The sequence below is a fragment of the Balaenoptera ricei genome, chromosome 1, assembly GCF_028023285.1.
Source record: "Balaenoptera ricei isolate mBalRic1 chromosome 1, mBalRic1.hap2, whole genome shotgun sequence".
Lineage (NCBI taxonomy): Eukaryota > Metazoa > Chordata > Mammalia > Artiodactyla > Balaenopteridae > Balaenoptera > Balaenoptera ricei.
Genome location: NC_082639.1, coordinates 19955502 through 19980791, shown reverse-complemented (window position 1 = coordinate 19980791; position 25290 = coordinate 19955502). Strand labels below are relative to the sequence as shown.

The 25290-nt window shown below is 54.9% G+C and overlaps 1 protein-coding gene across 4 annotated transcripts; it reads right to left on the bottom strand.

Moving 5' to 3' along the window:
* Positions 1 to 231: 231 nt before the first annotated feature.
* Positions 232 to 24340, bottom strand: LDLRAP1 (low density lipoprotein receptor adaptor protein 1). 4 transcript variants are annotated; one of them, XM_059915984.1, is made up of 9 exons: positions 24163 to 24340; positions 15444 to 15586; positions 14513 to 14625; positions 12056 to 12170; positions 6666 to 6738; positions 6194 to 6280; positions 5536 to 5666; positions 3817 to 3851; positions 232 to 1764 (listed from the first exon to the last, which is right to left on the bottom strand). In XM_059915984.1, exons 1-9 carry the CDS (start codon positions 24248 to 24250, stop codon positions 1653 to 1655), a joined length of 897 nt encoding a protein of 298 aa, XP_059771967.1. In that variant the 5' UTR covers positions 24251 to 24340; the 3' UTR covers positions 232 to 1652. The 4 variants fall into 4 exon arrangements, with proteins under 4 accessions (XP_059771967.1, XP_059771968.1, XP_059771966.1 ...); XM_059915985.1 differs by having other exon boundaries at positions 3817 to 3848; XM_059915983.1 differs by having other exon boundaries at positions 1672 to 2265; positions 3817 to 3848.
* Between the last annotated feature and the right edge of the window lie 950 nt (positions 24341 to 25290).

Sequence of the window (25290 nt, the reverse complement as noted above, 5' to 3'; positions counted from 1 at the left end):
TTAGGAGGCCTTGACCTAGGTTTTCAGAGGCCTCTCCAGTGCTGAGCTCACTAAGCTATCCAGAGATGACCTCATCACACAACCTATCTGCCTGGTGGAAAGGGGGCCCTTTGGCTTCATCTAGGGGATCACAGACCATTATCCCCCATGTCTGGGTCTGTGGCCACCACTGCTCCAACCACCCAGGGCAGGGGCTGCCCAAGGCCACCAGGACACTCCATGCAAGTGCTCTTTGTATTTCAAAAAGAGAACATTTATTACTTATTTTTTTCCTCATTAGAACTTCCTTTACAGCAACACAAAGTAAAGCACAACAAAACTTATCTGTAGACACAAGGGGAGCACACTGACCACTGTTGGCCAGAGACCAGATGAAGGCCCCATGGAGACTCACACAAACACAGCACAGCCTTTCTCAGGGCTCCTGGACCCTCGTGCCAAGGGTGGCCCGTGTCAGGCCCAAGCCCTGCTGCCTCACGACAAATACAGGGGCTGATACCAAGGAGATCTGGGGTGGGCAGCGGGGGTGCAGGAGCTGGGCCAGGGAAAGGAAGTTATCCTCACATTGTGATAAAGGCAATCCCACCCCACCTCTCACCCAGGCACTCCTGTCTCTGTGTTTTGATTCAGATGCTTAGATACGTAGATTCTAAGAAACGGTGTGTTTCCTGGGCTGGTGAAACCTGCTCCAACTATCACCAGAGACTTAAGCTTGGTAAAGCCAGGCCTGGGAGGCACCTGAGGATGAAGAATGTGCTGGCGGCTTTGCTGGGAGCCCCATGGGGGTGAAAGGGGAGGAAGGGAGACTCTGAAGACAGGCTGCTGCTGGTATGTCCCCGACCTGGGGTCGGAGCATCAGGAAGGAACAGCATGATGCTTATGAAGTTTGGTTTTGTTTCACCCTCTGAATTAGCAGACTTCAAACACTTCCATTTTCACAGAAATCAACAGCGAGATAGCCAGCAGGGCACACAGGCTCATGCCAGTTATGTGAGTAAAGGCACCAGATGGTTTGTTATGAAACACATTTTGGTCAGAAAATAGCTGGGGCTTTTTGGTTCCTGGGAGGGCAACAAAGCTAGAAAAAAGGAGGTGTGAGTTGTGAGAGGTGTGGGTGAGAAGGCAGCTTTGGCACCAGATCTGGGTTCTACTCTTGACTCTACCCCTTCCACGCGTGTGGTCTCAGTTTCCTCATCTAGAAACTGGCAACCAAACATTCGCAAACAAATCTAGGTGTTAGGTTTCACGCACTATCTCAGGAAGTATGGGGAGGTGGGGCTCAGACCGAACAGCAGCGCGGGAAAACCTTCATCCCCGTGGAGGGGGAAGGGCAGGGTGGGAGCTCTGCAGGAGGCGGTCACACGGATGACCCCACGGTCGCAGGCAGACTCTGGGAGTCCAGGGCAGCCAGTTACACCGGTTCCAAGCACTGATGGGGACTCTGGGCCTCATCTCTCGGAAGAAGGGCAGAAAGAAAGCTCTACGCAACGAAGCACCATCGAGGAGCTGGGGGCCACACCTGCTGTGCGTGCTTTAAAGTGCCTGCCACGTGTTGTCTTTGGTCAGGGGCTGCCCCTCTGTCTCTGAGAGCCCCCAGGGCCAGGAGCCCAAGCCCCGGCCCGCTGGGCCCCCCACGGAAGGCGGGCTGGATGTCACAGTCTTCTCCCGAGGCTGTGTTGCCCTCCTGTGCTCAAAGGATGACAGAAATGAACGATCCGACTACTTTCAGTAAGGAGCAAGGGCACCTCCAGGGAAATCTGGGTCCTTGAAGAGAAGGGACGAGAAATGCTTTGGTCACCATCCTGACACCCACGGTGGAGCAGAGCTCGCTCAAGAGAGGGCAGAAAGCTGGTTATAACACTGAGCTGGTGCCTGATGCAAAACCAGCTTCTGAGTTGAACCAGGAGTCACTGAATAAATATTCAAGGCATCTTTCAGTTCTTAGAGAAAGAACGGGGTTAAAAAAGAATCTCTACTTCCCTCTGCTTGACTGGCTGCAGCTCTGATCTGCAGACTGACAGCGCTGCCGACTGAAGGACAGTGGCTGGGGGTCCTGGAGCTGGCCCCCGCCCCCGACGTGGGTGGCTTTGGTTTGTCACGTGTCCTGCCAGCCCCAGGCCTCAGAAGTTGAAGAGGTCGTCCGGCTCGGCGCCACTGCTGTCAGGCTTGTCCCAGTCGACAGGCGAGAGGCACTGGGCGTAATGAATGTCCTGTGCTGTCAGTCCAGTGTCCAGGACCTGAGGGTTCGTCCGAGACTGGGCAAGCCTGGAAGGCAGAGCTGTGTGAGCTGGGGGCCCAGGCAAGGGGCTGGCGGGACCCCGAGGAGCCGGTCCAGCCTAGCCAGCACCAGGGTCAGAAGTGAGAGGACGTGGGTGGGAAAACGGCAGGACACATGGCCAAAGAAGCAAGACCCGGATGTCAGGAGAGGTGGAGCCTCTAACCAGACAGCCTACCCTTGAGGGTCAAGCGGCTCAGAAAACTGTGGGGCAGGCAGTGGCGTTCCCACCACGGAGAGTCTGGGGCACCCACACCGTCCACAGCTCCATCAGGAAATGCCAGGAAAGAGGAGAAAGGGCAGCGCTGCCAGGGCAGAGAGGGGCATGCGTGGGAGAGAGCCTGGGGCAACCATGGAAGACCACTGGCTTTAACTACGTTCAACACAGTGCTGTTCACAAAGTAAATTCAAAAAGGGGCACAACTGCACGTACCAAGAATAGGGAGAGTTAAATAAATTACGGCCCATGTCCTTAAAAGAACATGAGGCAGTCAGTGAATGAGGTGTTTACAAGGAGTTTTTAACAGCCTGGAGAAATGCTCCTGATACACCAGGAGTAAGTGAAAATCAGGATCCCCAAATGCAAATATGACGAGCTGATCAATGCAAAAAAATGTATATGGATAGGATTAGCGTGAATTAAGCCCCAAAGTCAGGGCTGTGGGATTATGGGATGGTGTTATTTCCTGTTTAACGCTTTGCTGATTTTCCAAGTTGTTCATTAAGGGCACAAGACACTTTAGTAATCTGGAAAAAGCGAATGAAAGATTTCCTTCGAACAAGGGGGTTGTAGTCAGCCAGAGAAGCTGGGAAGATGGTAAAAAGAATCATGAAGGGGCCACACACGCCGCTCCCCCGACCTGGGCTGGGTCGAGAGGTTTCCACTGGCTCTGGCAGGAAGGGGATGGGGAAGCGGGGGAGGGCTGTAGGGGGCTGCTGAGGGTCCCGAGGGAGAAAGGAAGGCCTGGCTGACCAGGGCCCAGTGCTCGGAAGCCTGAGCTGCCCGGGCCTCTCCTCAGCCAGCCTTCTCGGTGGCGTGTCCCCAAGCTGAAGATAGCCATGGACAGAGATGGCCCCTGGGAAAAGGGGAAATGCCACCAGCCTCTGGTTAGACCAAATATCTCCTAATGGGCCTCACATCCCTCCTCTACGTAATGCTCCATGGGCTTAATTAAACACTGCCTTTTCCCTGCCCCTTTCCATAAATGCAAAACCTCTGGAAGGAACAAAGCCTGCAAAAAAGCCCATTTTTGAAGGCTACACCAGGTGTAGGAAGAGGAAGCCAACCTGAGCTGTGGTGTGCTCAGTTCAGCTCAGCCTGTGGTAGAGCGGCCACAAGGAATAGCTTTTGATTCAACAGCAAGAACTTTCTGGCAGACCAAGCCAGATAGTGAGCTCCCCAGCCCTGGAGGTATCTGAGTTGAGATTTTTGCTCTGGGGAAGGTCAGAGTTCACATTCTAAGACATGGCAAAGGGCCCTGGAGACCAACCCCCAAGTGCCAGGCCTCCTCCCCCAGCACCAGGAGCCCAGCTAACGTTACCTTGAAAATGCTTCATCCAGGCCATCATCCAGCTCCTTGGGGAAAACAAAGCAGGAGATAAGAACCCTCAGAGAGGGAGCCCGTGCTCAGAGCCGGGGCTTGTCCCAGCCCTGGGTAAGCTATAGGGACGTGGCACACAAGCGTAGGAGTCTGGTGGGCGCCTAGAGGAACAGGCACAGGCAGGCCTTCCACCTGGCTACTGCCACCAGCATCTCAGCACAGGGACCCAAACCTGGGATGTGGGACAGGAGAAAGGGCACCTAGGTGCCTAAAGACATGGGGGTTCAATTCCCAGCTCTGCCATGACTCAGCAACACCTTAGGCAAGTCACTGCTCCTCTTTGAGACTCAGCTTTTCCTTCCACAAAATGAGGGGGTTGGACCGGACGATCTCTACAGCTTTCAAATTCCAAGAGGGAGGATGGGAAGAAGGTTTTCTTGCTTTCATCCACTTTCAGAAGCTGAGCCCAAATTGCAAGCTCACGAGGGATAGCTGATGGCAGGAATGCCACAGCCGAGGTGGGAACACAATGGGCAAGGCTCCCTCCACAGCCTCCGGGAGGGCGGGCAGGTGGCAAGGCTGGATCCCAGACTGCAGAGAACAGGCTCACAGTGCCTGCCTGGGGGACACGGGGTGGCCCCCAACGGGCAATGGGATTTGATCGGTTTTCAAATCCATCAATGTTCCAGATTTTTAAAATTAAAGAGACGTGCATAGCACAGGGAGATCAGCTTGATGCTTTGTGACAACCTAGAGGGGTGGGATAGGGAGGGTGGGAGGGAGGCTCAAGAGGGAGGGGATATGGGGATATATGTATACACGTGGCTGATTCACTTTGTCGTACAGCAGAAACTAACACAACAGTGTAAAGCAATTATACTCCAATAAAGATAAAAAAAAAGATTTTGCAAAAACGTAAAAAAAAAAAGAGACATGACAAGTAAAGTAACATGTCATTCTGCAATAGATCCTGGGCTAGAAAAAGGATATCGGAGGACCAAATGGAGAAATGTGAATCAGGTCTGTAGATTATATAAGTGTTGCATAAATGTTAACAATTTTGATCTTTGTAACATGGTTATGTAAGATGTTAACAATTGGGGAATCTGTATGAAGAGGAACAGGAATTCTTTGTACCATTTCTGTAATTTTTTTTATAAGTCTGAAATTATTTCCAAATGAAAAAAATTTCTAATTTTTTAAATAAAAAAATTATGTTCCTCTGGGAGATTCTGCAGGCAGAGGTCATCATCATCAATGAAGAAGTGAAAAAGCTGAGACAGAGAGAGGTCAGAGTGCTTGCCCAGGGTCACAGAGTGAGTCAAGGGCCAGGCTGCCTGCCTGAGTCTCAGGCTTCTCGTTCAGAGGGCCGAGGGGGAGAGGCTTCAGGAGCCAAGTGCCCATGCCGAGAACAAGGGGGCCTTTGGCTGGTCCTGCAGTGGGCAGAGCCATGGATGCACAGGCCAAGAGGCCAGGCATTGTGAGGAGACAGCTGTGCTGGGAGCCAAGCCTGTTGGGGACGCAGCCCTAGGTTCAAAGGGGACATTGTTCATCCCCTACCCTGGGTGTGGCTGTTGCTAGGCTGGGTCAGGCCCTCCTAGAGGCCTGCAAGTCACAGGTGCCAGGGCCTGCACCCTGGAGCTGCCTTAGGCCTCATCCAGGGATCAGGCCGAGGCTCACTGGATCCTTGGGGGGTCCTCAGGCCACACGACCACTCACCCAGACAACGCTGCTGCTGTTTAAGTCTTGAGGTCGCAGTGCCTCGTCCATGTGAGTGGTGTTAGCGCTGACCGCGGACAGCGGGGCCTTGGCTGTCTCTTCCAAGTCCAGCAGGTTCCCAGTGGCGACCACTATTAGGGGTCAGGTGCGTCAGAAGGAGAGGAAGTCCCTGTCTCCCAGCCCCATCTCTTGGTCCCATCCTGGAGCCTCCTGGGCTACCCTGGTCCTCACTCCCTCCTTGGGCATGGCCTTTCCAGGCCTATCACCCAGAGCCCCACCCTTGCACCTCCCGAAGCAGCTGGACAGCTGCCCACAGGGTGGGAAGTTCTCTCCCACTCATGGTTTAGGCTGAAACCCATATTCACAACAGGTATTAAGTTTTTTAAGAGATCACACAACAAGATGTAAAGTGTATAGGGAGAGATGTATACACAGATTTATATACCTGTATAGAGACATATCTGGAGGAACATGCACCAAAACAAGTAATTTTTCCCCTTTACCTGCATTTGCTAATTTCTCTATAATAAACAAGCATTATTTATTTAACAACAGAACAAAGATAAAAAACCAGGAGTTTACCCCAGCCCAGGAGGGAGGGGGACCCTCCGGATGAAGGGCCCCGTGCCATGCAGCCCCTCCCCCGCCCAAGACTCACGGCTCTTCAGCGAAGGGGTGCTGTCTCGGCAGCCCCCACCCAGGATGTCCCCTCCGTCTTGGCTGGTTTTCTCCCTCTTCTCCTTCTCTGTGGGACCAAGGCACAGCGCGTTGGAGCCCCCGACCCCAGCACTCCATCCCTAGCCATCACTGGGCAGGGGGTAGGCTGTGGCCAATCTCAGGGGGCAGGTGTTAGGTCTCCAGAACGGAGAAAAGAAACTTCGCATATTTCATTTAACCCTCACAGGGACCCTGGGGGAGGGAGACAACTGTTCCCAATTCTTCAGATGGGGAAACTGAGACTCGGAGGTGAAGGGGCCTGTGCAAAACCACAAACCAGATAGGTGATGAAGCTGACGATCAGTCCAGGCCTGACTCCAGAGCCTTTACCATCCTCCCCACCCCTACTGCTCTGCTGGTCTTCTTCAACGCCCCTGTACACCCCACCCACCATGTCCACAAACAAGACTCACCTTCCTTGGATACCTGCCAAAACTCAAAGGCGACTTTGAAGGCCTGGGCTACTGTGAGGGTGACAGCCTGGGCCTGAAAAACAGGAAGTGGGGTCGGGGGAGGGGTACAGTGTTAGGCAGGTAAAAGCAAGTCTCAACTGGAGGCCCAGGGACTCCAGGCCAGGCCCACCCTGGCTGTCCAAGGCTCTGGAATGCCTGATGGGCGGAGGCAGAGTCCTGGCCCCTCCCACATCACCAAAGCAGATGTAATGAGGCCACACCTTCCCCAGGCAGCTGGGCCCCATCTTCACTACCTGGAGCCCAGCCAAGATTCCCACGGGTACTCCAATCCCCACCTTGGCAATGGCTATTCACCTCTACTTTTTTTCCTTAGCCTTTGAGTTCCCCTAAATGCAATTAACTGTGAGGCTTATTTCCTCCGAGAAGTCCTCCCTAATTACCTGAGGACTGCACACAGTAACTTAGTCCTTAAAATGAGAGAACAGAAAAGCCAGAGTTGGAAAGGACCCCGCCACTGCCTGAATGAGCCACAGCTGGAGAGGCAAAGCTTAGACTCTGGTTACTACTATGCTGGGTCAGAGGGGCTTATAACTGAATGCCAGAAAGGTAGTAGGAGGCTTCTACATTTCCTGGCAGGAGCAATATGTCAATGAGGGCCCAGGGCAGAAGACTAAAACCATCCAGTGCCATAACCCACCTGTAAAGAAGGGCCCTACCTTGTCCCTCAACCCCTGGGGGACTCCCATCTACTCCTTCAAACCCAACTCAAATGTCACCACCTCTCTCACGTCACGTCACGTCGCAGGCACTGGGCTCCCACATCCCTGCCTACTTCTCTCTGGTGTCACGCATATGAAAGTGTCACCAGCTCACATGCCTGTGTCACCCCACCTGGGTGCTCCCTGAAGGCAAGCATCGACTCTGAACACCCCTGATTCCCAGAGCCCTCCAGGGGTGTCTAGGATGGTGGCTGAATTGCATGTGCCCGGGGGCAGGTCTCCTGAGGCCTTACACTCCAGCCAGGACCTACCCTTAGCCCACCTTCAACTCAGCCCTTTCCTCTCTGATTCCAGTTCAGGGTTAATCAGCTCAGCTTCTGGGAGTAGAAGTCCCAGAGCTCGCAACTGTAGCCGGAAGCAACATGTAGCCTCCTCTGCAAGCTCGGCCTGGGGAAGAAAGCGCCAGACTCTTTCAAGTGTACAAGTTCAGGCCTAACCAGCCTCAGCCCCACTCCCTTCGCCTCCGCCAGACAACTCAATTTAATTGAGAAATGAATCTGTGGCTACTGCCTTTAAAAATTTTTTTAAATTTAAAATCCCTAAACAAGCTGACTGAGCCATGCCAATTAAATTTCACGAAGTATAAAATCTCATTTGAATGTCTCTGTCATTTACATTTTTGATGGAAGTACGGGCGCTTTATGGCAAAACTTAAATATGGTAATTAAGTATGAAACTCTTCACAGCTGTTTACAATTTAAGCTGTCACGTCTGGATCAAGTTTAATAGACCCAGTTACCATTGAGAATTGCCCATGAAATAAAAATATGGGCTAATTACCAGCCAGAGTCAGATCACTAAACGCCCAAGCAAGGGCTGGTCACCCAGTGTGGCAGGGAGATGGGAACGCCATTATTTTTGCCTCCAGGAAATCTGAGGGCACAAGCCTGACACTGTTTTTGCATAAATCTGCTTGTTCATTTGCGTACATCCCCGCCCTTTCACCCTGAAGTCCCGAGCTGCAAGTTAAACCAAATATAACTCAAGATGCAGATGCATGCAGGTGACTGAAAGCCCAGGCTGGGCAGAGACTGGGAGGGGGTGGGCCCCATTTTCCTGGGCGACTCCAGGAATCTGGGCACTAGCGATGGAAGGACTGCTCAGGCCTGCCCACCGAAAAGCCCTCCTTGACTCCGCAGGCCAGAAACCTGCCCCTCCTGAGTGCCTCTGGCCTGTGGGTCTGTCTTATTACCCTGACCAGGTACTGCCTTGCCCAGTTTTTCACGTCCCTGTCTTGTTCTGGGTAACCAGGCTGTCAGCTTCTCACGGAGACCAGGTCTGGCTTAGGGCTGCAGACCTGGGCCAGGACCCTGGAATCCAGGACCCCAGCCAGGTTCTCAAACCAAGTCGGGCCAGGTGCCCTGTACAGCCCTGCTGCCCAGAAGCATAAATCACTGCACAAAAGGATGACCTGAGGAATGCCAGTGGCCTGGGAGGGAGAATAGCCCTGCCGCACACGACCCCAGGTAGAATTAGGGAGTCCACCTGTACTGCAACCCTGGGCTCCCCACCGATGCCAGCAATGGCACCTTCACTTCAGAGCCCAGAGGCTGAAGTGCTGGCTGAGGCCTCCCAGGTGGGCAGATGGAAACATTTCTTTGTACAGAACCTTATCCTGGCCATGCCCAAAAGAAGCCACAGGGAAAGAGAAGCCAGGTGGTTGGGCTGCCTGAGCTGAGCTGAACTGGTGGGTGACCCAGAAAGGGACCCATTTGCCCCTCAATCTGGGTGGGTCCTAGGCTTCGTGCTCATTCAGGCAGCCCAGCAAGGAAGGGTGGGGATGTGGAGACTCTGGGCCCTTGGCCAAAACGACTGAGGGCTACGTCAGCATCCAAATTCAAGGCTCCCCTGAGGTTGACTCTACCTAGCCATCCACCCAGGCTCTGGTGACATCTGAATCCCCAACCCCCAATCATACCACTTCATTTTGCACCTCTGTGCCTTTGCACGTGCTGATTCCTGTGCTAGAGTGCACCCACCCCCTCACCACCCTGCCCCATTTTTCTTGGCCTGGCAAACTCCTACTTACTACTCATCCTTCAAAGCCCATCTCAAAATGTCTCCTTCTCTGAGAACTCTTCATGTGCCACCTCCAGAGTGACTTAATAACCTCCGCCTGAGAACCAAGCTCCCTGTATGCCCGTTACTGAATCCCGGCTCTTCTCTCCCATTGCCTCGTTCACATCTTCACGGCCACCCTGGGTCCCCAGTGCCCGACACAGAGCTCAGCCTGGGACAGGCAGCAGCAAGCATGTGGAGGGACCTGCCAGCAGGCAGGATGCGGACTGAGGTGCCCATTTCACCTCCTGCCTCCTCCTCAGAAATGTCCACTCCGCCCTGAGAGTCTCAGGGTCTCCAACGTGGCCAGACCATGAGGCCATAACACACTGGCAGCTTGGGCTCAGCTGAGGCCTTGGGAGCCACAAGGACACTACACGCATCAGGTGGTCTACTGACATCGCCCTGGGCTGGGCTGTCTCTCCAAGGGGCCTCCCCAGGGCTCCCTGAAATGGGGAGGCCAGGCGGGAAAGGCTGGAGATGGACAAGCCAATATCCAGCCGCTCCTGATACAGATGAGAATGGGCCAAGAAAAGCGAAGAGTCTGGGCCCTGGGGGTCCAGCAGGAGCCCGTCCCTCTGCCCGATGGCTCTGCTGTCAGCACCAAGCAGTGGCTGGCTGTTTTCCCCAGTACCTGACCTCTTGGCCTGGGGCAGACTGGTTTTGTTCAAGCCTGTCTAAAGTCCTCTGGCCCAAGGCCAGGCTCCCTTAGCCGCTGGGCCAGCATCCACTTTCTTTTACCTCAGACCTCCCCATCCCAGAGGAAGCCTCTACATGTTGGGAGCCCCTGCACTGCAGCAATGGCTGAGGGCCAGCTGCCCCTGCCCAGTGCCTGCTCTGGTCAGTGGGGAGGAAGAGACAAACAATGGGGACATAATGAGCTTGCTCTGTGGGAACAAGGCTGTCACGGGAGAAGCCACCGCAGCTCAGGGACCTAGGGCATCATGAGGCACCGGGTGAGTGGCTGGCGACACCGAGTCTGCAGGAAAGAAACAAGGTGCAAAAAAGAAACTGAGACCTTTCAGAACACCCTGGAGGTCACTGAGGTGACCTCTTCATTCTGTTGATGGCATGCAGCCCAAAGAAGGTCAGGGTCTTATCCACGGTCACAGAGGATCAGGCCCCTGGTCTGTCTCCTCCTACAGTGCTCCTTCCACAAGACCTGTGGTAGGCTGAATCGTGCTCCCTCCACCCCACCCCACCCCCGGTAAGATGTCCACATTCTGATCCCTAGAACCTGTGAATGTTACCATACATGTCAAAAGGAACTTTGCAGATGTGATTAAGTTAAGGATTTAGAGATGGGGGATTATCCTGGATTACCCAGTGGGCCCAATCACAAAGGGCCTTATGAGAGGGAGGCAGGAGGGTGAGAGTCAGAAATAGCAATGTGATGACAGAGCAGAGAGGGAGACTGGAAGATGCTCCACTACTGGCTCTGAAGTTGGAAAACAGGGCCCTGAGGGGTAGCAGAAAGCCTGGGCGGGGCGGGGGTCACTTTAAGACTGTGATGTCCTGGATATGTCCTTGATGACATGGGGAGGGGAAAGGATTCTATCTCCTTGGCTATAAGGACCATAGGGCACAGGAACTGGGGCTCTGGGCTTCGTACACAGAGGTTAACAGAGGCCAATACTAAATCAATAAATGTCGGGAACCTCCTTACAGGGCGGATGCTCAGACCTTGGGGGCCTCAGAAACAATAACTTCAATGCCAAAGGCTGACTCACTCCAGCTGCTTGCCACGAAGTTCAAGACAAAAGCCCAGAGACCACTGAGGTCCAGCTCGTCCCAGCTAGATGTGTCAGGGTGGCCTGGAAGTGGGGTAAGGGACTCCTGGCTCCTCACAGTCATGCAGGGAGAGGAGAAACGTGGGTTTAGACCCTCTGCTAGCTAACGGCACCCTCTGCTAGATGATAGCTAGCCACATCATCTTCAGCAAGAGAGCTGACCTCTGTGAGGCTGTTTCCTCATTAAAAATAAAAATAAAAACAATGAACGTAGTTACAGCGCCCACCTTGCAGAGTTGTTCCGAGAAGTAAATGAGACGACACCTTCAAGATTACCACTGAAACAGGCGCAGAGTAGGTACCAAAATATGGCCATTTCCCTCCCTTCTCTGGCCACAGCAAGCCAGGTCCTCTGAGGGCCCTCGCCTTTGCCTTTCACACTGGGCACCTCTGATCACCAGTCTCTATAGACTAATCCCTATAAGGCCCTGCACCTTATAGTGACAGGAGACCCCCCGCCCCAGATCTCAAACCCATCAAATCACATTATAGAGAGGAAGCGGCTCAGGGCACTCACTGGGAACGAGGGCTTGTCGCTGCCCACAGGCCAGCCGAGGGCAGCCCATCCTGACAGGTGGCCTACCTGACTGTAGCCCTACACGGTGCCCTCAGCTCTCAGCACCCACTTGAGGTTGCCAGGGATTTCATACTTTCTTTAACTGATGTCACCTTTGGGTCCTGCCTTCCCCCCAGTCAGGGCCCACAAGGCAGGGCTGCCAAGGCGAGGCTAGAGCCTGCCCAAGCCCAGCCTCTCCCCACTGACCATCTTCCGCTTGGTGCAGAGGAAAGCGTGGCACTCAAGATTCTCGTTGTGCTGGCTCTGTGCGATGTACGCAAACACTTTGTCATGCATCTTGTCTGCTGTGCAGTAGGAGATTCTGAAAGGCAAGTGGCAAGTGTCACCAGACTCCGGCACAGGGGCCTGACCACATCCCGAAAGCCCCTTAGAGCATCTCCTCTGAGTTCCAGAAAGCCTGCCATCCCACTCCACCAGGGTGGGACTCTGGGCCTAGCATTCGGGGCCATCCATGGGGTGCGGGAGAGTGGGGAAACCCAGGCTAGGCAAGAAGGAGTGGTGGTAAAGACTGGAGGAAGGGCTTCCCTGGTGGCGCAGTGGTTAAGAATCTGCCTGCCAATGCAGGGGACAAGGGTTCGAGCCCTGGTCCGGGAAGATCCCACATGCTGCGGAGCAACTAAGCCCGTGCGCCACAACAACTGAGCCTGCGCTCTAGAGCCCACGAGCCACAACTCCTGAGCCCGCGTGCCTAGAGCCCATGCTCCGCAACAAGAGAAGCCACCGCAATGGGAAACCCGCGCACCACAACGAAGAGTAGCCCCCGCTCACTGCAACTAGAGAAAGCCCACGTGCAGCAATGAAGACCCAACGCAGCCAAAAATAAAAAAAAAAAAAAAAAAAAAAGACTGGAGGAAGGGCACATCCCCCCTCTACTGAGCCACATCCCAAAATAGTATTAGGTGAGCCCTTACTGTACACCAGGCAACGTTCTAGATATCACCTCACTGAATTTTCAGAACTGCCCTCTGAGATGGGTTCTAGTACTATCCCCACTTTTCAGGTGAGAAAACTAAGGCTAAGAGTCTCAGACCACCAGGCTAGTTTCCGGAAGCCGTAACCACTGCCATGCTGCCTCTTAAGAGTTTGTGCTAACCAGCTGGAAAGGGGGGCAGGACACTACCCTGCCCACAATGCCCTTCACCTGAGTGTCCCCCACCTGCCCTCCCTTTGATCACACACCTGCGCACAGGTCAGATGAGTTACAGGCCCATCTCTCCCAGGGTGACTGAGACTACTGACAGCTTCTCTTAGAGCTGTGGCCAGGGGAAAAGGAGCTGGGAGTAGGGCGGGGGCCTAGGAGGGAGACACAGCAGCTCCCTCCTCTTGAAACACCCTCTCCCCCCTTGTCTGATCCCTCCCCGCTGCCTCCAGTCATCCTGGGAATCCCAATCGGGAGAGGAGCTGGCAGCCCAGAGGTGGGACAGGAGCTCAGCAGACTCCCTCACCTCATGCGGCCCCAGTTTCAATCACAGGCATTGACAAAGGGATCAGCACCACTTAAAACCTCCAGGTGGGCAGAGGGAGGGGGTGCCAGGTTCCCAACTGCCTCTTCTCCAACCCAGGGGATCCAGCCTCCTGTCCTAAATGCCCTGGGTCTTCGGTATCAATCAACTAGATCCTGCTATTTTTCAAGCCCCAGCAAGGCGCCACCTCCCGTGAGAGGCCCTCCCAAGTTTCCCCAGGCAGGCCTCTCCTTCTCTGCCCTCTTGGGAAACACTTATACTCTATCCCCCATGTCCTCTGCTCCATCCCCTCCTAGACTGGAAGCTCCTTGAAGGCAGGGGCTGGGTCTGATTCCTCACCTGGCACAGACCTCATCAGAGCAGGTACTTGGACACCAGCTAGAAACTCTAAAACCACCCCCTCAACACACATCCACCCCCCCCCACAAACCCCAGTACTGGCTTTGCTCCAGCCAGCTGAGCCACCTGCTTGGAGACAAGGCAAGAGAGTGCAGGGATGAGAGGCCTGACAGAACTCTGGCCTCGGTGTCCTGGGCGTAGCTCGGCCACTATCTCACCACGTGGCCTTGGGCAATTCCCTCTCTGGGTCTCAGCTACCCCACCTGGAAAATGGACCTGAGCTGCCTGTCTCTTCCAGCTCTGAAATCTTACAACTGACCAGCTAAGAGAGAGGCAGGGACAGCCCGAGGCTCCAAGGGCCGGGCCTGTGGCCCTGTGAACAGCGCCCACCCCCTACAGAGATCATCTACACTCTGGCCTCAGACTCTGCCTGAGGCCTCCCTGGCCTCTCTCTCCCATTTCCGCCTGGCCAGATGTCCAGAGCTGAGCTGCTGCATTCCCAGCGAAAAAAGCAGTGACTGCGCAGCTCTCTGCTCCAAGCCTGACTCAGCAGCACACTTGAGGGCTGGGGTGGGGGGCAGGGGTGTCCCAGGCCGGCTGCAACCAGTGATAATGGCAGCAGCAAGTGCCAGTTGGCCACATGCCCGCTGGGAGCCAGGCGCTGGGCGTCCAGGGCTTCATAACCGCACATCGGGCGGGATCTGTTTCCAACCCCACACACAGAGGAGGAAACTAAGGCCCCAAGGTCACCCAGATACGAAGTGGTAGAGTCTGGATTCAGACAAAGCACTCCATCCACTGCCCCGAGCAGCAGAGCGAATGTGCGCAACGCTGAGCGTACCTGTAAATGGACACGTTCTCAATGAGCTGGCTGCTGATGCTGTCGGTCAGGATGATCCCCCGTGGCGACACCTTGAGAGTCACCTTCTGCAGCTTCTTCCCACTGGCCTTGGCCTTGGGGCAGACGTGGGTCAGAGGAGCCTACCTGCCTCACTTGGGACCCACCCTCGTGGGCTACACCCAGCTGCTCTAAGCCCCAGACGCGAGGCCCACGGGAGGCCTCACCTTAGGTGACTGGCAGACATGATGGGGAAGACAATTCAGCCAACACCTTCTTCTAATAAACACAGGGACAAGTGTCACTCACTGAGTACCCGCTGTCTGCCAAGCACGGGACCTCGAGTCATCCTCACAGGCGGCAGGGCTTTGCCTCAGGAGAAAACGGGCTCAGAGGGGTTAAGGGAGTGGCCCAAGGACACACAGCTAGGAGGGACCTCAGACTTTGAGGGCTGAATGCGCTATCACAGCCCAGCAGGATGGGGACTCCACGCTCCACCCACCGTACCTGCCAGGGCCTGAGCAGAGGGGGCCGAGACCACCAAGAGAGGTGGACTCATAGGGCACACGCTCACTCAGAGCTGGGGAGGAAATCCAGTCCCTCAGGCCACAGGGCAAGTGGCTGGGTGCCAGCAACCCTCCCGCTATCCCTCCCTGGCACTAAGTTACCCACCCCAGGCCGGTGGCCTGAGCTGAGGAAGGGGAGGCTTCGAGAGGCCATGGCCACAGCAGCTGGAGAGGAGGGCACTGACCGGACCCTGTCAGCCCAATGGCTGCCCTCTCGAGTCTCTAAGCTGGACGCAGGGGGGCACAGGGGCAGGGCAGCTGCAACACATTCAGTCAGGGTGATACGCAGGGGATGGGTGCTGTCCCCCGACCCCTAGAAGGAGCTACTCCCTCCTCGTGCTCCCACAGCCCCCCCTGACTGGGCTCACCGTGGCCACGATCCTCTTGACGGCGGCGGCCGACAGCTCCTCACCCTTGGGCTGCTCCACCAGCGTCATGCCCAGGTACTTGAGGCTGAAGAGCATGCCCTCGAGCAGTGTCTCCCGGGTGTCTGTCCAGTTCTCGGGCAGCTCTGGGCAGAGGAGGATAGGCACTCAGACCCCGCCGGGCAGGGCCCACCACAGCGACAGCGCCTGCAGCCCCCGTCTCCTAGGAAGACCCAGCAGGGACACTGGGGTTCCCCATCTATCATGACTTTTATCTTTAATAAAGGACTAACATTTTCTAGTACGTACCAGGCACCATGGTAGGAAGCGTTACATAAAATCTTCTCATTGACCCTCATGAGAACCTATGAGGCAGACACTTTTATCATACCCATTTACAGACAAAGACACTGAGGCCCAGGGAGGCGAAATCACATGACCAAGTCCACAGAGCCAGCAAGTGCAATAGCCAAGAATCAAACTCTTACTTTCAAGTCCAAAGCCCAAACTCTTAACTTCAACGTTAACACTTGCTGAGGGCAAACCATGCCATTTTCTTATTGAATCTTCAATGCAGCCTAGGGAGATGGGTATTATTCCCACTTTACGGATTAGGAAACTGAGGCTTAGAGAGGTGAAGTCATCAGGCAAAGGCCACATACAATGAGTAAAGGGTTGGAGTCAGAATTCAAAACTGGGTGGTTCCCATGGCCCCAGCCTGGCCTGCTTTCCTCCATCTGCACAGCCACAGAGACCAAAAGGTAGGGAGGAGGGGGACCAGGAAAGAGACAGCAGCCCAAGGAGGGCAGGCGTGGGGTAAGGCTTTGTGGGGAAAGGGGGAGGTGACTGCTCAAAAAACATCATATGAAGGCCACTGAATCTGGAAGACCTGGGTTCAAATCCCAGCTCTGCTTCCCCCCACCTGCACGGTCTTGGGGAAGGCCCCTCTCCTCTTTGAGACTAACAATGCCTGGGCTACAGCAATGGCACACAGCAGGACACATGGGAAGGATCCTCTGAAAGCTCTGATCACGACTGAGGTCAGGAAGGTTGGGAAATGAGGGGATGAGTCTGGCTTACTGGGTGGTGAAACAGACCAGGAGGGAGAGTTGGAAAGAGGCCTCCATTTCACCCCACCCACGTGAGAGAGGGCCCTGAGCAGGCAGAGGGACAGGAGGGGAAGTGTGGTCTTCACTGTGGGAGGGGTCACACAAGAATTCACAGGAGTGCCTCGTCCCCCAAATTGAGACCCAGGTGAGCAGGAATTTGTTAACCTGTCATCCAGAGCCTGGCATGCAGCTGGCATTCCTGAGTGAAGGAACCCAGACAACCCCAAGGCTTTCAGGCCTGCAATGCCTCCAACCCAACCCTCACTCTGGACCCTGGACCACTGCCCTCTAGCCTCTGCCCTTAGGCCTCCACCCCACATGAAGCCAGCCCCCACTGAGAAGACCCCAAAGTGACCCCATCCTCTGTCCCATCAACCATGAGTCTATTTCATTTGATCCTCCAAAGAGAATCAGAAAGTCCCCGAGGTGTCCCAGTCCTGGGTTTGGTGATGGGAACCCTGGAGCAACTCAGACATGGGCCTTGCTCTCAAAGAAACCAAGAATGTTGCCACCATCAGGGCAAAACAGAGCTACAGTAACAACAAAGCAGCAGCTCTTACCATTACCTCTAACACTCACGGCTACCTTGCAAGCTGGCATTCTTTCATTCCCATTTCACAGAGGAGGAAACTGAGGCTCAAAGGACAAGTAATTTGCCAAATTAGTTGTCTATTTGACACTTAAAGCCCAAGTTCCTAACCATTAGGCAAACGCTATCTTGCCATAAGGCAAACTACCCTCAGTTTAGCAAAAGGTCATGGAGAAGTTCCTAGAGGCAGAGGTATTTCCCCCCCGTAATTCTTAATTCCTGAGGCTTCCTCTCTGTAGGTAGATGCCTAGACCACCACTTTCAACCCGATATTCATCTAAGCAAGGATGGCAGACTATGTGCTGCCATGCCTGTCGCCTGTGTCCTTGGCAGACATTGCTAATCAACTGCAGCCCTATTCCCTCTGATTTAAAGGCTTTGAACTGTTTCTCAAAAAAAGGCTCCTGGCTGGCAATACCAATCCATCAGGGGTGGCCTTGTTCATCTCATTAACCATCCCTGCCCCACGGCAAACATCCTTCCTCTCCCCATTTTCATGTCTTCTCTCTCCCATTTCCGCCAGCTCAGCCCTTTCCTGGCCCCTCTCCAAAACCACTTCCGCTCCCTCCATTCCGAAAGGGCCAAAGCTTGCCAAGGTCACAGACGACCTCTTTGCTGTCAAAATGTTCCCCAGTCCCCCCCTGACCTCTGAAATGCTCGGCATTTTTCTGCAATCCTCCTTCCCTGGCCTGACCCTTCCCCTCTTCTATGGCCTCCTGGAAGAGAGCCCTGGTAGACTGGTTGCCACTCATCAGCCTCAGAGGCCCTCTGCCCGACCTCCTCACTTGACAGATGATAAAACTGAGGCCCAGAGAAGGATGGGACTTGTGCAAGGTCACACAGCAATCAAAGGGACCCCAGCTCCCAAACCACTACTGGCAATTCCCACAAGGACTGTTGCGAAGTGATAGGTTGCCCAGCCTCGTCTCCCCCACAATATCCCTGCACGCAAGCACACGCACACACATGCACACGCACACACATGCAGGCGCGCACACACAGCAGAGGTTCCAATCAGACACAGCTTCTTCCCATGATGTAACATTTACTTTCCCACTTCTGTGCCTTTGCTCAAGGAGCTCCCTCTACCAGAAATGCCCTTCCCTTTGCTTGATTGAAACCCCTCACATCCAGCCTCCTCCAGGAAGCCTTCTTTGAGGCAGTATAGACTAGTGGTTAAGAGCAAGGGCCTTAATCCTAGAATCCACTGAGTGAGCCTGAGCAAGTTAATTACTTTCCCTGAGCCTCAGCTGTCTCTTCTATAAAGTGGGAGAAGCAAAAGTCTCCAGCTCACAGGGCTGTGGTGACCCTTTGATGAGATAATAACACACGATAATGAGACAATAAAATGTAATGTGCTTAGCACAGGGCCCCACCCATGGTTTTGCCTCCTGGGGCCTGTTCCTCCTGTCAGGGGTTTCTCTGCCCCTCCTGAGTATGGATCTCCTTCTCTTCCTCCCACAGCCATATCACCACCACCAAGCAGCTGCCTGCTGTGTGTTTTCCTGTTGAGTCTGCCTCCCCCAGGAGCTAGTATGGAGAAGGCGCATTCCTGCTCAGTGCTGCTGCTCTGTCTCATTCTACTTCTCCCTGCCCCTCCCAGGCCCAGCAGAGATCCTCCTGCCCCTCCAGGGAACCCTGCCTCCGCGCCTATACTTCTGGGCATGATTCATCTCTTCAGTGAGGTGTAAGTTCTCGCACACCCCACACCCTCCCTGAAGAAACCAGAACCAAATAGCACTCAATAAAGACAGAGGTAGGGTTCACTGCCACACTGGCCTGGTCACCATCCAGCCACCTCAGATAGGCTGCAGGCCACATGCTCCTTCCCAGGAGGAGCCCAGGGTTTCAGGAAGAGCTCCCGGAGGCCCCCAGGCAAATACAGGCCTGAGTCCACAGCGCTGTTCCGGTCCTGGTTATTTTTGGCCCTGTAGTGGGTAATGACTGCACTATTTTAACTTTACGATTTTACAGATGACCTGCTGTCAGAATTAGCTGGGGATGGATGGACCATACGCCCAGTCTAACTTGTAGCTGCAAACATGTACTCTTTTCTTATTAAGTGGGCCCCTGCCCAGGAGTCAGAGCTCTTGTGCCCTTGTGCCCCTTCTGCTGCCCTGGGAGACCCAGCCTGGCTGGTGCCTGGAACATCAGAGCTGCAGCCAAACCCATGGGCCAGGGGGGAACCTCCAGCAGGGGTCCTGGCCTCCAGCCTCCTCCAGCCTCCTCCAGCCTGGTGGGAAGATGGCCTCAGGAGCCACAGAGTGACATCTCAAAAGAGGACCCAAGCTCTGCTGTGACCTGGAGTGTGGCTGCTTCTCTAGGCCACAGTCTCCTTACCTGACAAATGGGCTCAGGCCTGCAGGAGTGTCATCAGAAAAAGGTTCAGCATGTGAGAAGTTCTAGGCAAATTTGAGAAGTTGTTAAGACTATCAAAAGAAAATGATAATTTAAAAAAGGTAATTCCCTGCGGTCCAGTGTTTAGGACTCGGCGCTTTCACTGCGGGGGCCCGGGTTCAATCCCTGGTCGGGGAAATAAGATCCTGCAAGCTGTGGGGTACGGCCAAAAAAAAAAAAAAAAAAAGATAATAGCAGCAGCTACCATTCCTAAGTACTTACTTATACTGTAAGAGAAAAATATGCTGTCAGGGTTAAAATGATGAGGTCTGGAGACGGGCTGTGGGGTTCATAGTCACTCTACCTCCCTGGTCCTTGGTTTCCTCATTTAAAAATGGGGACAACAACTGTACCCACCCTATGGGGTTGTTGTGAGGATGAAACTAGCATACACATGAGGTGGGCTTAGAACGGTGCCTGGTAGATACCGAGTGTGAGTGTTGTGTCATTACCAAGGGTCAAGTGCAAAGAGCTTTAATGTGTACATAGCCATTTGCAGTACTTTATGAGAAGAGTCAAGGATATATTAGGACTCCCATTTCACAGATGAAGACGCTCAGAGGTGTCTGGCCACGACTCATAATCCACAGTGCTGGGCCTTGAGTCCCATAGCTGTGCTCGTTGCCCTCTCCTGCAGCCCACCAAGCCCCTTCCCATGAGCAGGACCATGCTCGGGATCACCCAGGAAGAATGGGTATCCTGCCCTGGAGGCTGCCCTAAAGGAGCGTCTGGCTCACTTTCAGTGGGCAGTGGGTGACCTGACTCCTTCAAGCCACACGCCCCTCCCTCAGCCGCCAGACCTGTGAGAAGCAGCGTCCCAGCCTCCAGTTAAATGTCCCTTGCACTTGCTGTTCCCTCTGGCTGGAAAGCTGTTCCCAGATTCCTCCCTCCTTGTACTGTATTCATATGTGTGTTCACACCTCCTCCGAGAGGCCTTCCCTGACCCCCTGCACTGACACTCTCAGTGCCCCCACCTTTATCTCCTCGGTGGGTACCATTTCCACACACGCCACCTGACACGCCACTCTCTGGCTGCCGGAGACTCAGAGGCCCACGCGGGCTGGGGCAGAAAGAGCTCCTGTTCCCAGCAGCCCCACTCCCACCACTGACGGGAACTGCCCCGCAAATGGAGTAACTGCTCCAGAGCTCCCCACAGGTGGCGTCCCAGCCGCCCACAGTGGAAACTGGCTTCATGTTGTCCACTCTTTGGACTCCTTTCCCTTCTCGCTTCTCCTAAGAACATTTCCTGGGATCTCTTCCCAAATAAGTGACTTTACTCAGATCCCTATCTCAGCATCTGCTTCTAGAAGAACCCAAAGACACCACCCATCATTTCCTCACCCGCTTTATCTTTCTCCTCTTGGCGTCACCACCACCCACAAGCACCCCACTCATCTGCACCCTGGTCATGCTGTCTACCTCCTCCCCCAGAGGGCTGGCGCTATCCGAAGAGAGATGGACGCATTCCCCAGACTCCCCGACACCTCTATCAGTGCCCGACACACAGTCAGTGCTCAATACATATTATGGTTTGGGGTTTATCTATATTTTTCATTATAAACATTATAAATAAGGACGAATAGATCTTCCGTCCCCCACCTACCACCATGAACCAGCTTTGTTGAAACCTGCACCTCAGATTTTTTACCCATTCTCATGGAGTTCTCTGACAACCCGTGGAGGAGCCCGAGGGTCAGAGGGACTCCTCTTGGAAATAAGGGTACTGAGGGGCCAGGGTGAACCACCCTTCCAGGCAGCTGGAAGAAAGGAAAACCCAGGCCAAGGACTGAGACAGAATATTTATGGTTCCCAAAGAGATGGGGGAAAAGCCATGTGTGGGAGAAGGAGAGAGCCCTCCTTCAAAGTCAGCACTAACTGGGAGACAGGGGGCCGTGAGGTTCAGGGCAAAGAAGGCTGTCTGTCTGCTGCTGGCTTTGCTCTGGGACCTCAGGCAAGTCCTTCTCTGGGCTTCAGTTTCTCTGCAAATTAAACAATGATCATGCTAATCCCAGCTGAGGACCTTGAGGGGTGAGGAGCGAGTCACAGCCGATAGCGGGTATCAAATCTAACCTTGTATACACCGATGTGTATAAAATGGATGACTAATAAGAAAAAATAAATAAATAAAAAATAAACATAAAAAAAAAAAAAACCTCTAACCTTAACTCCAGTGGCTTCAGTCTGGCCCCAAAACTCAAGCACAGGGCTCAGAGCTTCTTGAGGGCTGGCTCCAAGGCCTGGCTGGGACACCACCACAGGCCAGTCTGCCCCAGCACTTCCACCCCAGACACACCCCATGGCTTCGCTCTCTACTTGTGGCCACCACTGTCCTCAGGGGCTGCCAGCCCTGCCCCAGTCACTCCCGTGGCCAGAGTCCATGAGGCCACACTGGTAAGACCCCTGGGCTACAGATTTGCAGCTGGCTCTTGGAAGCACTCTGTCGGGGCCAGTGACTCCACTTCCCTGAGCCTCAGGCTCCTTTATCTGAGAAATGAATCTAATAAGAATCCCTGCTCTGTCACCTCAGAGAAGCAAATGCAATAATGGAAGCAAAAACACTATGTAAAAGGTAGAGGGACAAAAGCAGTAGTTACCATTTATTGAACTTTTTCTCTATGCCAGGCAAAACATGATTTCAGTTAACCTGCACCCCCCAAAAAAAATCTGTGGTGGGTACTCCTGTTATTAACAATTTACAGATCAGAAAACTGACTTAATAACCAGGGACAGGTGGGGATTCGCCCTTGCTTATTCTGGGTCCAGAAGGCTCCAGGATGGCACTCTGGGCTTACTGGGGTCTGCCTAATAGGAAGGGGGCTCTCCTCTTCTTTCCTCCACAGACGTAGACAGGCTCTGAGCCCCCAAAACTCTTTCCACCACATTAAGTATCAGGTTGAAGGTCCACATGACAGGCAGCGAGAAGGGGAATGGGGGAGAAGGAAACCACCAGTTAGGTGCCAGAAGGAAGTGTTATTGTCAACAACCTTCTCAACATCCCTACTGGGTTAGAATTGTTATGCCCATTTTGCGGATGAGGAAACTGAGGTTCAGAAAGGACAAGTGACTTGTCCAACATCAGAGCAGGCAGGAGAAACTCTTTTCCACCATCCAAGGTGGCTAACTCTCACCCTTCCCCATATTGAGTGAGGGATACCAAGGGAAGGGGGGCTCCCACGTTTCCTTCCCTTGCCCAGAGCCCTGCCCCCCTCCCTTATCCCTAGAGAAAACTGCAGGGTTCCCCCACTGCAACAGGCCGTCATTCTCAGTCCTGATCAAATCCCACAAATATTTAAAGGAGCTATTTTGGGAGTCAATAAATGTGGGAGATGGGTGCATCCCTGGCCTAGTCCAGTCCTAATGGTCTCTGACCCCACCCCTGCCAGTAGACACCAGCCCACGTTCCCAATGCCAGTCTTGTCTTGGTTTAGGAGGCAGGCACAGCTGGAACCACAGAGCCAGGCAAGAGGCGGGGCAGGGCAGGCTCCCTAGGCCCAGACACGCTGGCACTCCTGGGCCTAGCGAACTAGGGCTCCCCTGGCAGAGCCCTGGAAGGCCAAGAGGGAAGGGGGTGGGGTGTGACTGTACTGACAGCGGCTTCCTGGTGCCTGGAAAGGCCAGGGTCCCAGGCGGTTGGGGCATGGGGGGCAGTGTGCAGGAGTCCTGGCTTTGGCTCCATATCTACCAGGAAGGCTTGAGTGACCCCAGACAAGACCCTCCGTTTCTCCTCGTGAAAAGGGCCGGGTTTCTCAGGCCTCAGGGGAGGGTGCCAGGTGACGGGTTCCCTGAGAGTAACTGGAGACAGGGAGAGGAGGGGGAGCCGGGTGAGGTTCCTCCCAGGCTCCCAGACGCCCCTGGGAGAGGTGGCGGCAGAGTCTGCCATTCGCCTGGGCGCCCAGGGACATGGGAAGTTCAAGCGGGGAGGTGCGAGAAACAAACAGGTTTCAAAAATAGCCAGGAGGCCGGCCTTGGCACCACCTGGACCCAGCCAGAGGAGGGGACAACGGGGTCTAGATGGGCCGGTGTGTGGCAGGTACCTCCCAAGACCCCAGGTTGAGCCTCGCCCCCAACTTCAAGTAGGTACCTGCAAACCCGGGCTCACACTGAGTCGGTTTCTGGGCGTCCGGGAGTCAAAAGGTGACCTCGTGGATTGGACTAGGGGAAGGGGGCAAGGGGGCTCCCGCCGGCCGCTGACCTCGGGGCCAGAGTGCTGGGGTGCGGGATGGGGGTATCTTCCCAAGCCCCTGCCCCATGCCCCCTCCCCCGGGTACCGACGCTGAGCTCCTTCCTCCCCTGGCTGTCCAAAGAGGGGACGTGCTGGGGTCGCGCAGGTCTCTTCCTCTGACCTGCAACCTCCCTCCGACTGCAGCCCGCACCTTGGGACCCCGAGCTCCGGTTTCTTCCCCCAGCTTCTGCCCTTCCTCCCCAGCCGCACAGAATGGGGACGGGAGTAGGAACACAGCTTGACCCTCGGCGACCCCGAATCCCGCAGGGCCGGGTAAGGTCGCTCCCGGCCACAGGGCGCGAGTCAGGCCCTGCCTCTCCCCCCCGGGGCTCTGAGGAGGAGGGTCCATGCGCCCCGACCCCCGCCCGGCCCCCGCCGGGCCCCGGTGGTCGCGCACGCACTCACTCCGGTGCCGGCCGCCGCCCCCCCAGCTCTGCTTGGCGAGGCTGGGGCTCCTGATCAGCGCCCGCCCGGCGGACTTGAGCGCGTCCATGGCAGCTCGGGCCGCCGCCGCCGCCGCCGCCGCCAAAACTCCGTCAGGGAAAACTTTCCGCCGGGGCCAGGCGGCTCACGGGCTCCGCGCTCCTCCCCTCCCCGGCGCGAGCTCCGCGCCGACGTCCGCCGGGGCGGGGCGAGGGCCGGCCAGGCTCCGCCCCCGGCCCCGCCCCGCCTGGTCTCTGCCCCATTTCCCCAAGGCTGTCCAGACAAAGGGCGCCCCTGAGGCAGCGAGCCTAAAGCCCTAGACGCCCCCTCTTTTCCTCTCTCTCCCCAAACCCCTTATTTCCCACCAGGTAGGAGGCTGAGGGTCGGAGAGCCGCTGCTCCCGCCGCGGGAGGCGCTGGGCTAGGATTTCTAAACAGCTGAAAGTTACTTGGAGACCATTTTACAGATGGGGAGACTGAGGACGGGAGAGAATGGGCTTGTCCAAGAGAAAGGTGATGCCCACTGCAGTGGGAGGCTTGGAAAGAGAGCTGACAGTGGTAGCACTTTGCTGGGAACAGGGCCGGAGTATAAAGTTTGCCTTAGCAAGACCCGTTGGGCACTTTACTCACCCAACAGACTCAGCCTGCTCCCTGGCACCACCTGGGCACTCTGGGCTGCCCCCTGCCCACCCTACTCCCCAAGTAGCCTCAGAGGTGGTGTGGCCTTGGTGTTATGCTCTGAGGTGTGGGGAAAGGAGTCTTAGTTCTAGCACTGACTTTCAGTGTGACTGACCTCAGGCAAATCCTTCCCCTCTCTGGGTCTTAATCTTTATCTGTAAAGTGAGATGAGATCCTGTCTCTAGTGATCCTTCCAATCTACCAGACCTTGACCCAGAGCCTGCCCTGCTTGATAGGAGGCACTTCAAGAGGAGTCTGGATTCTAGAATTCCTCAAGCACAGATGTTCTAAGTCCAGGATTTAGAATTCTCTCTAGAATCCTGTACCTTCCTGTCAGGCTTTACCAAAGGGAGTCAAAAGGAGAGCACATATATCCAGGCCACAGCCTGGCTTCTGGGGGGTGGGCATGTTGCATCAGTAAGGTGAACTTCCG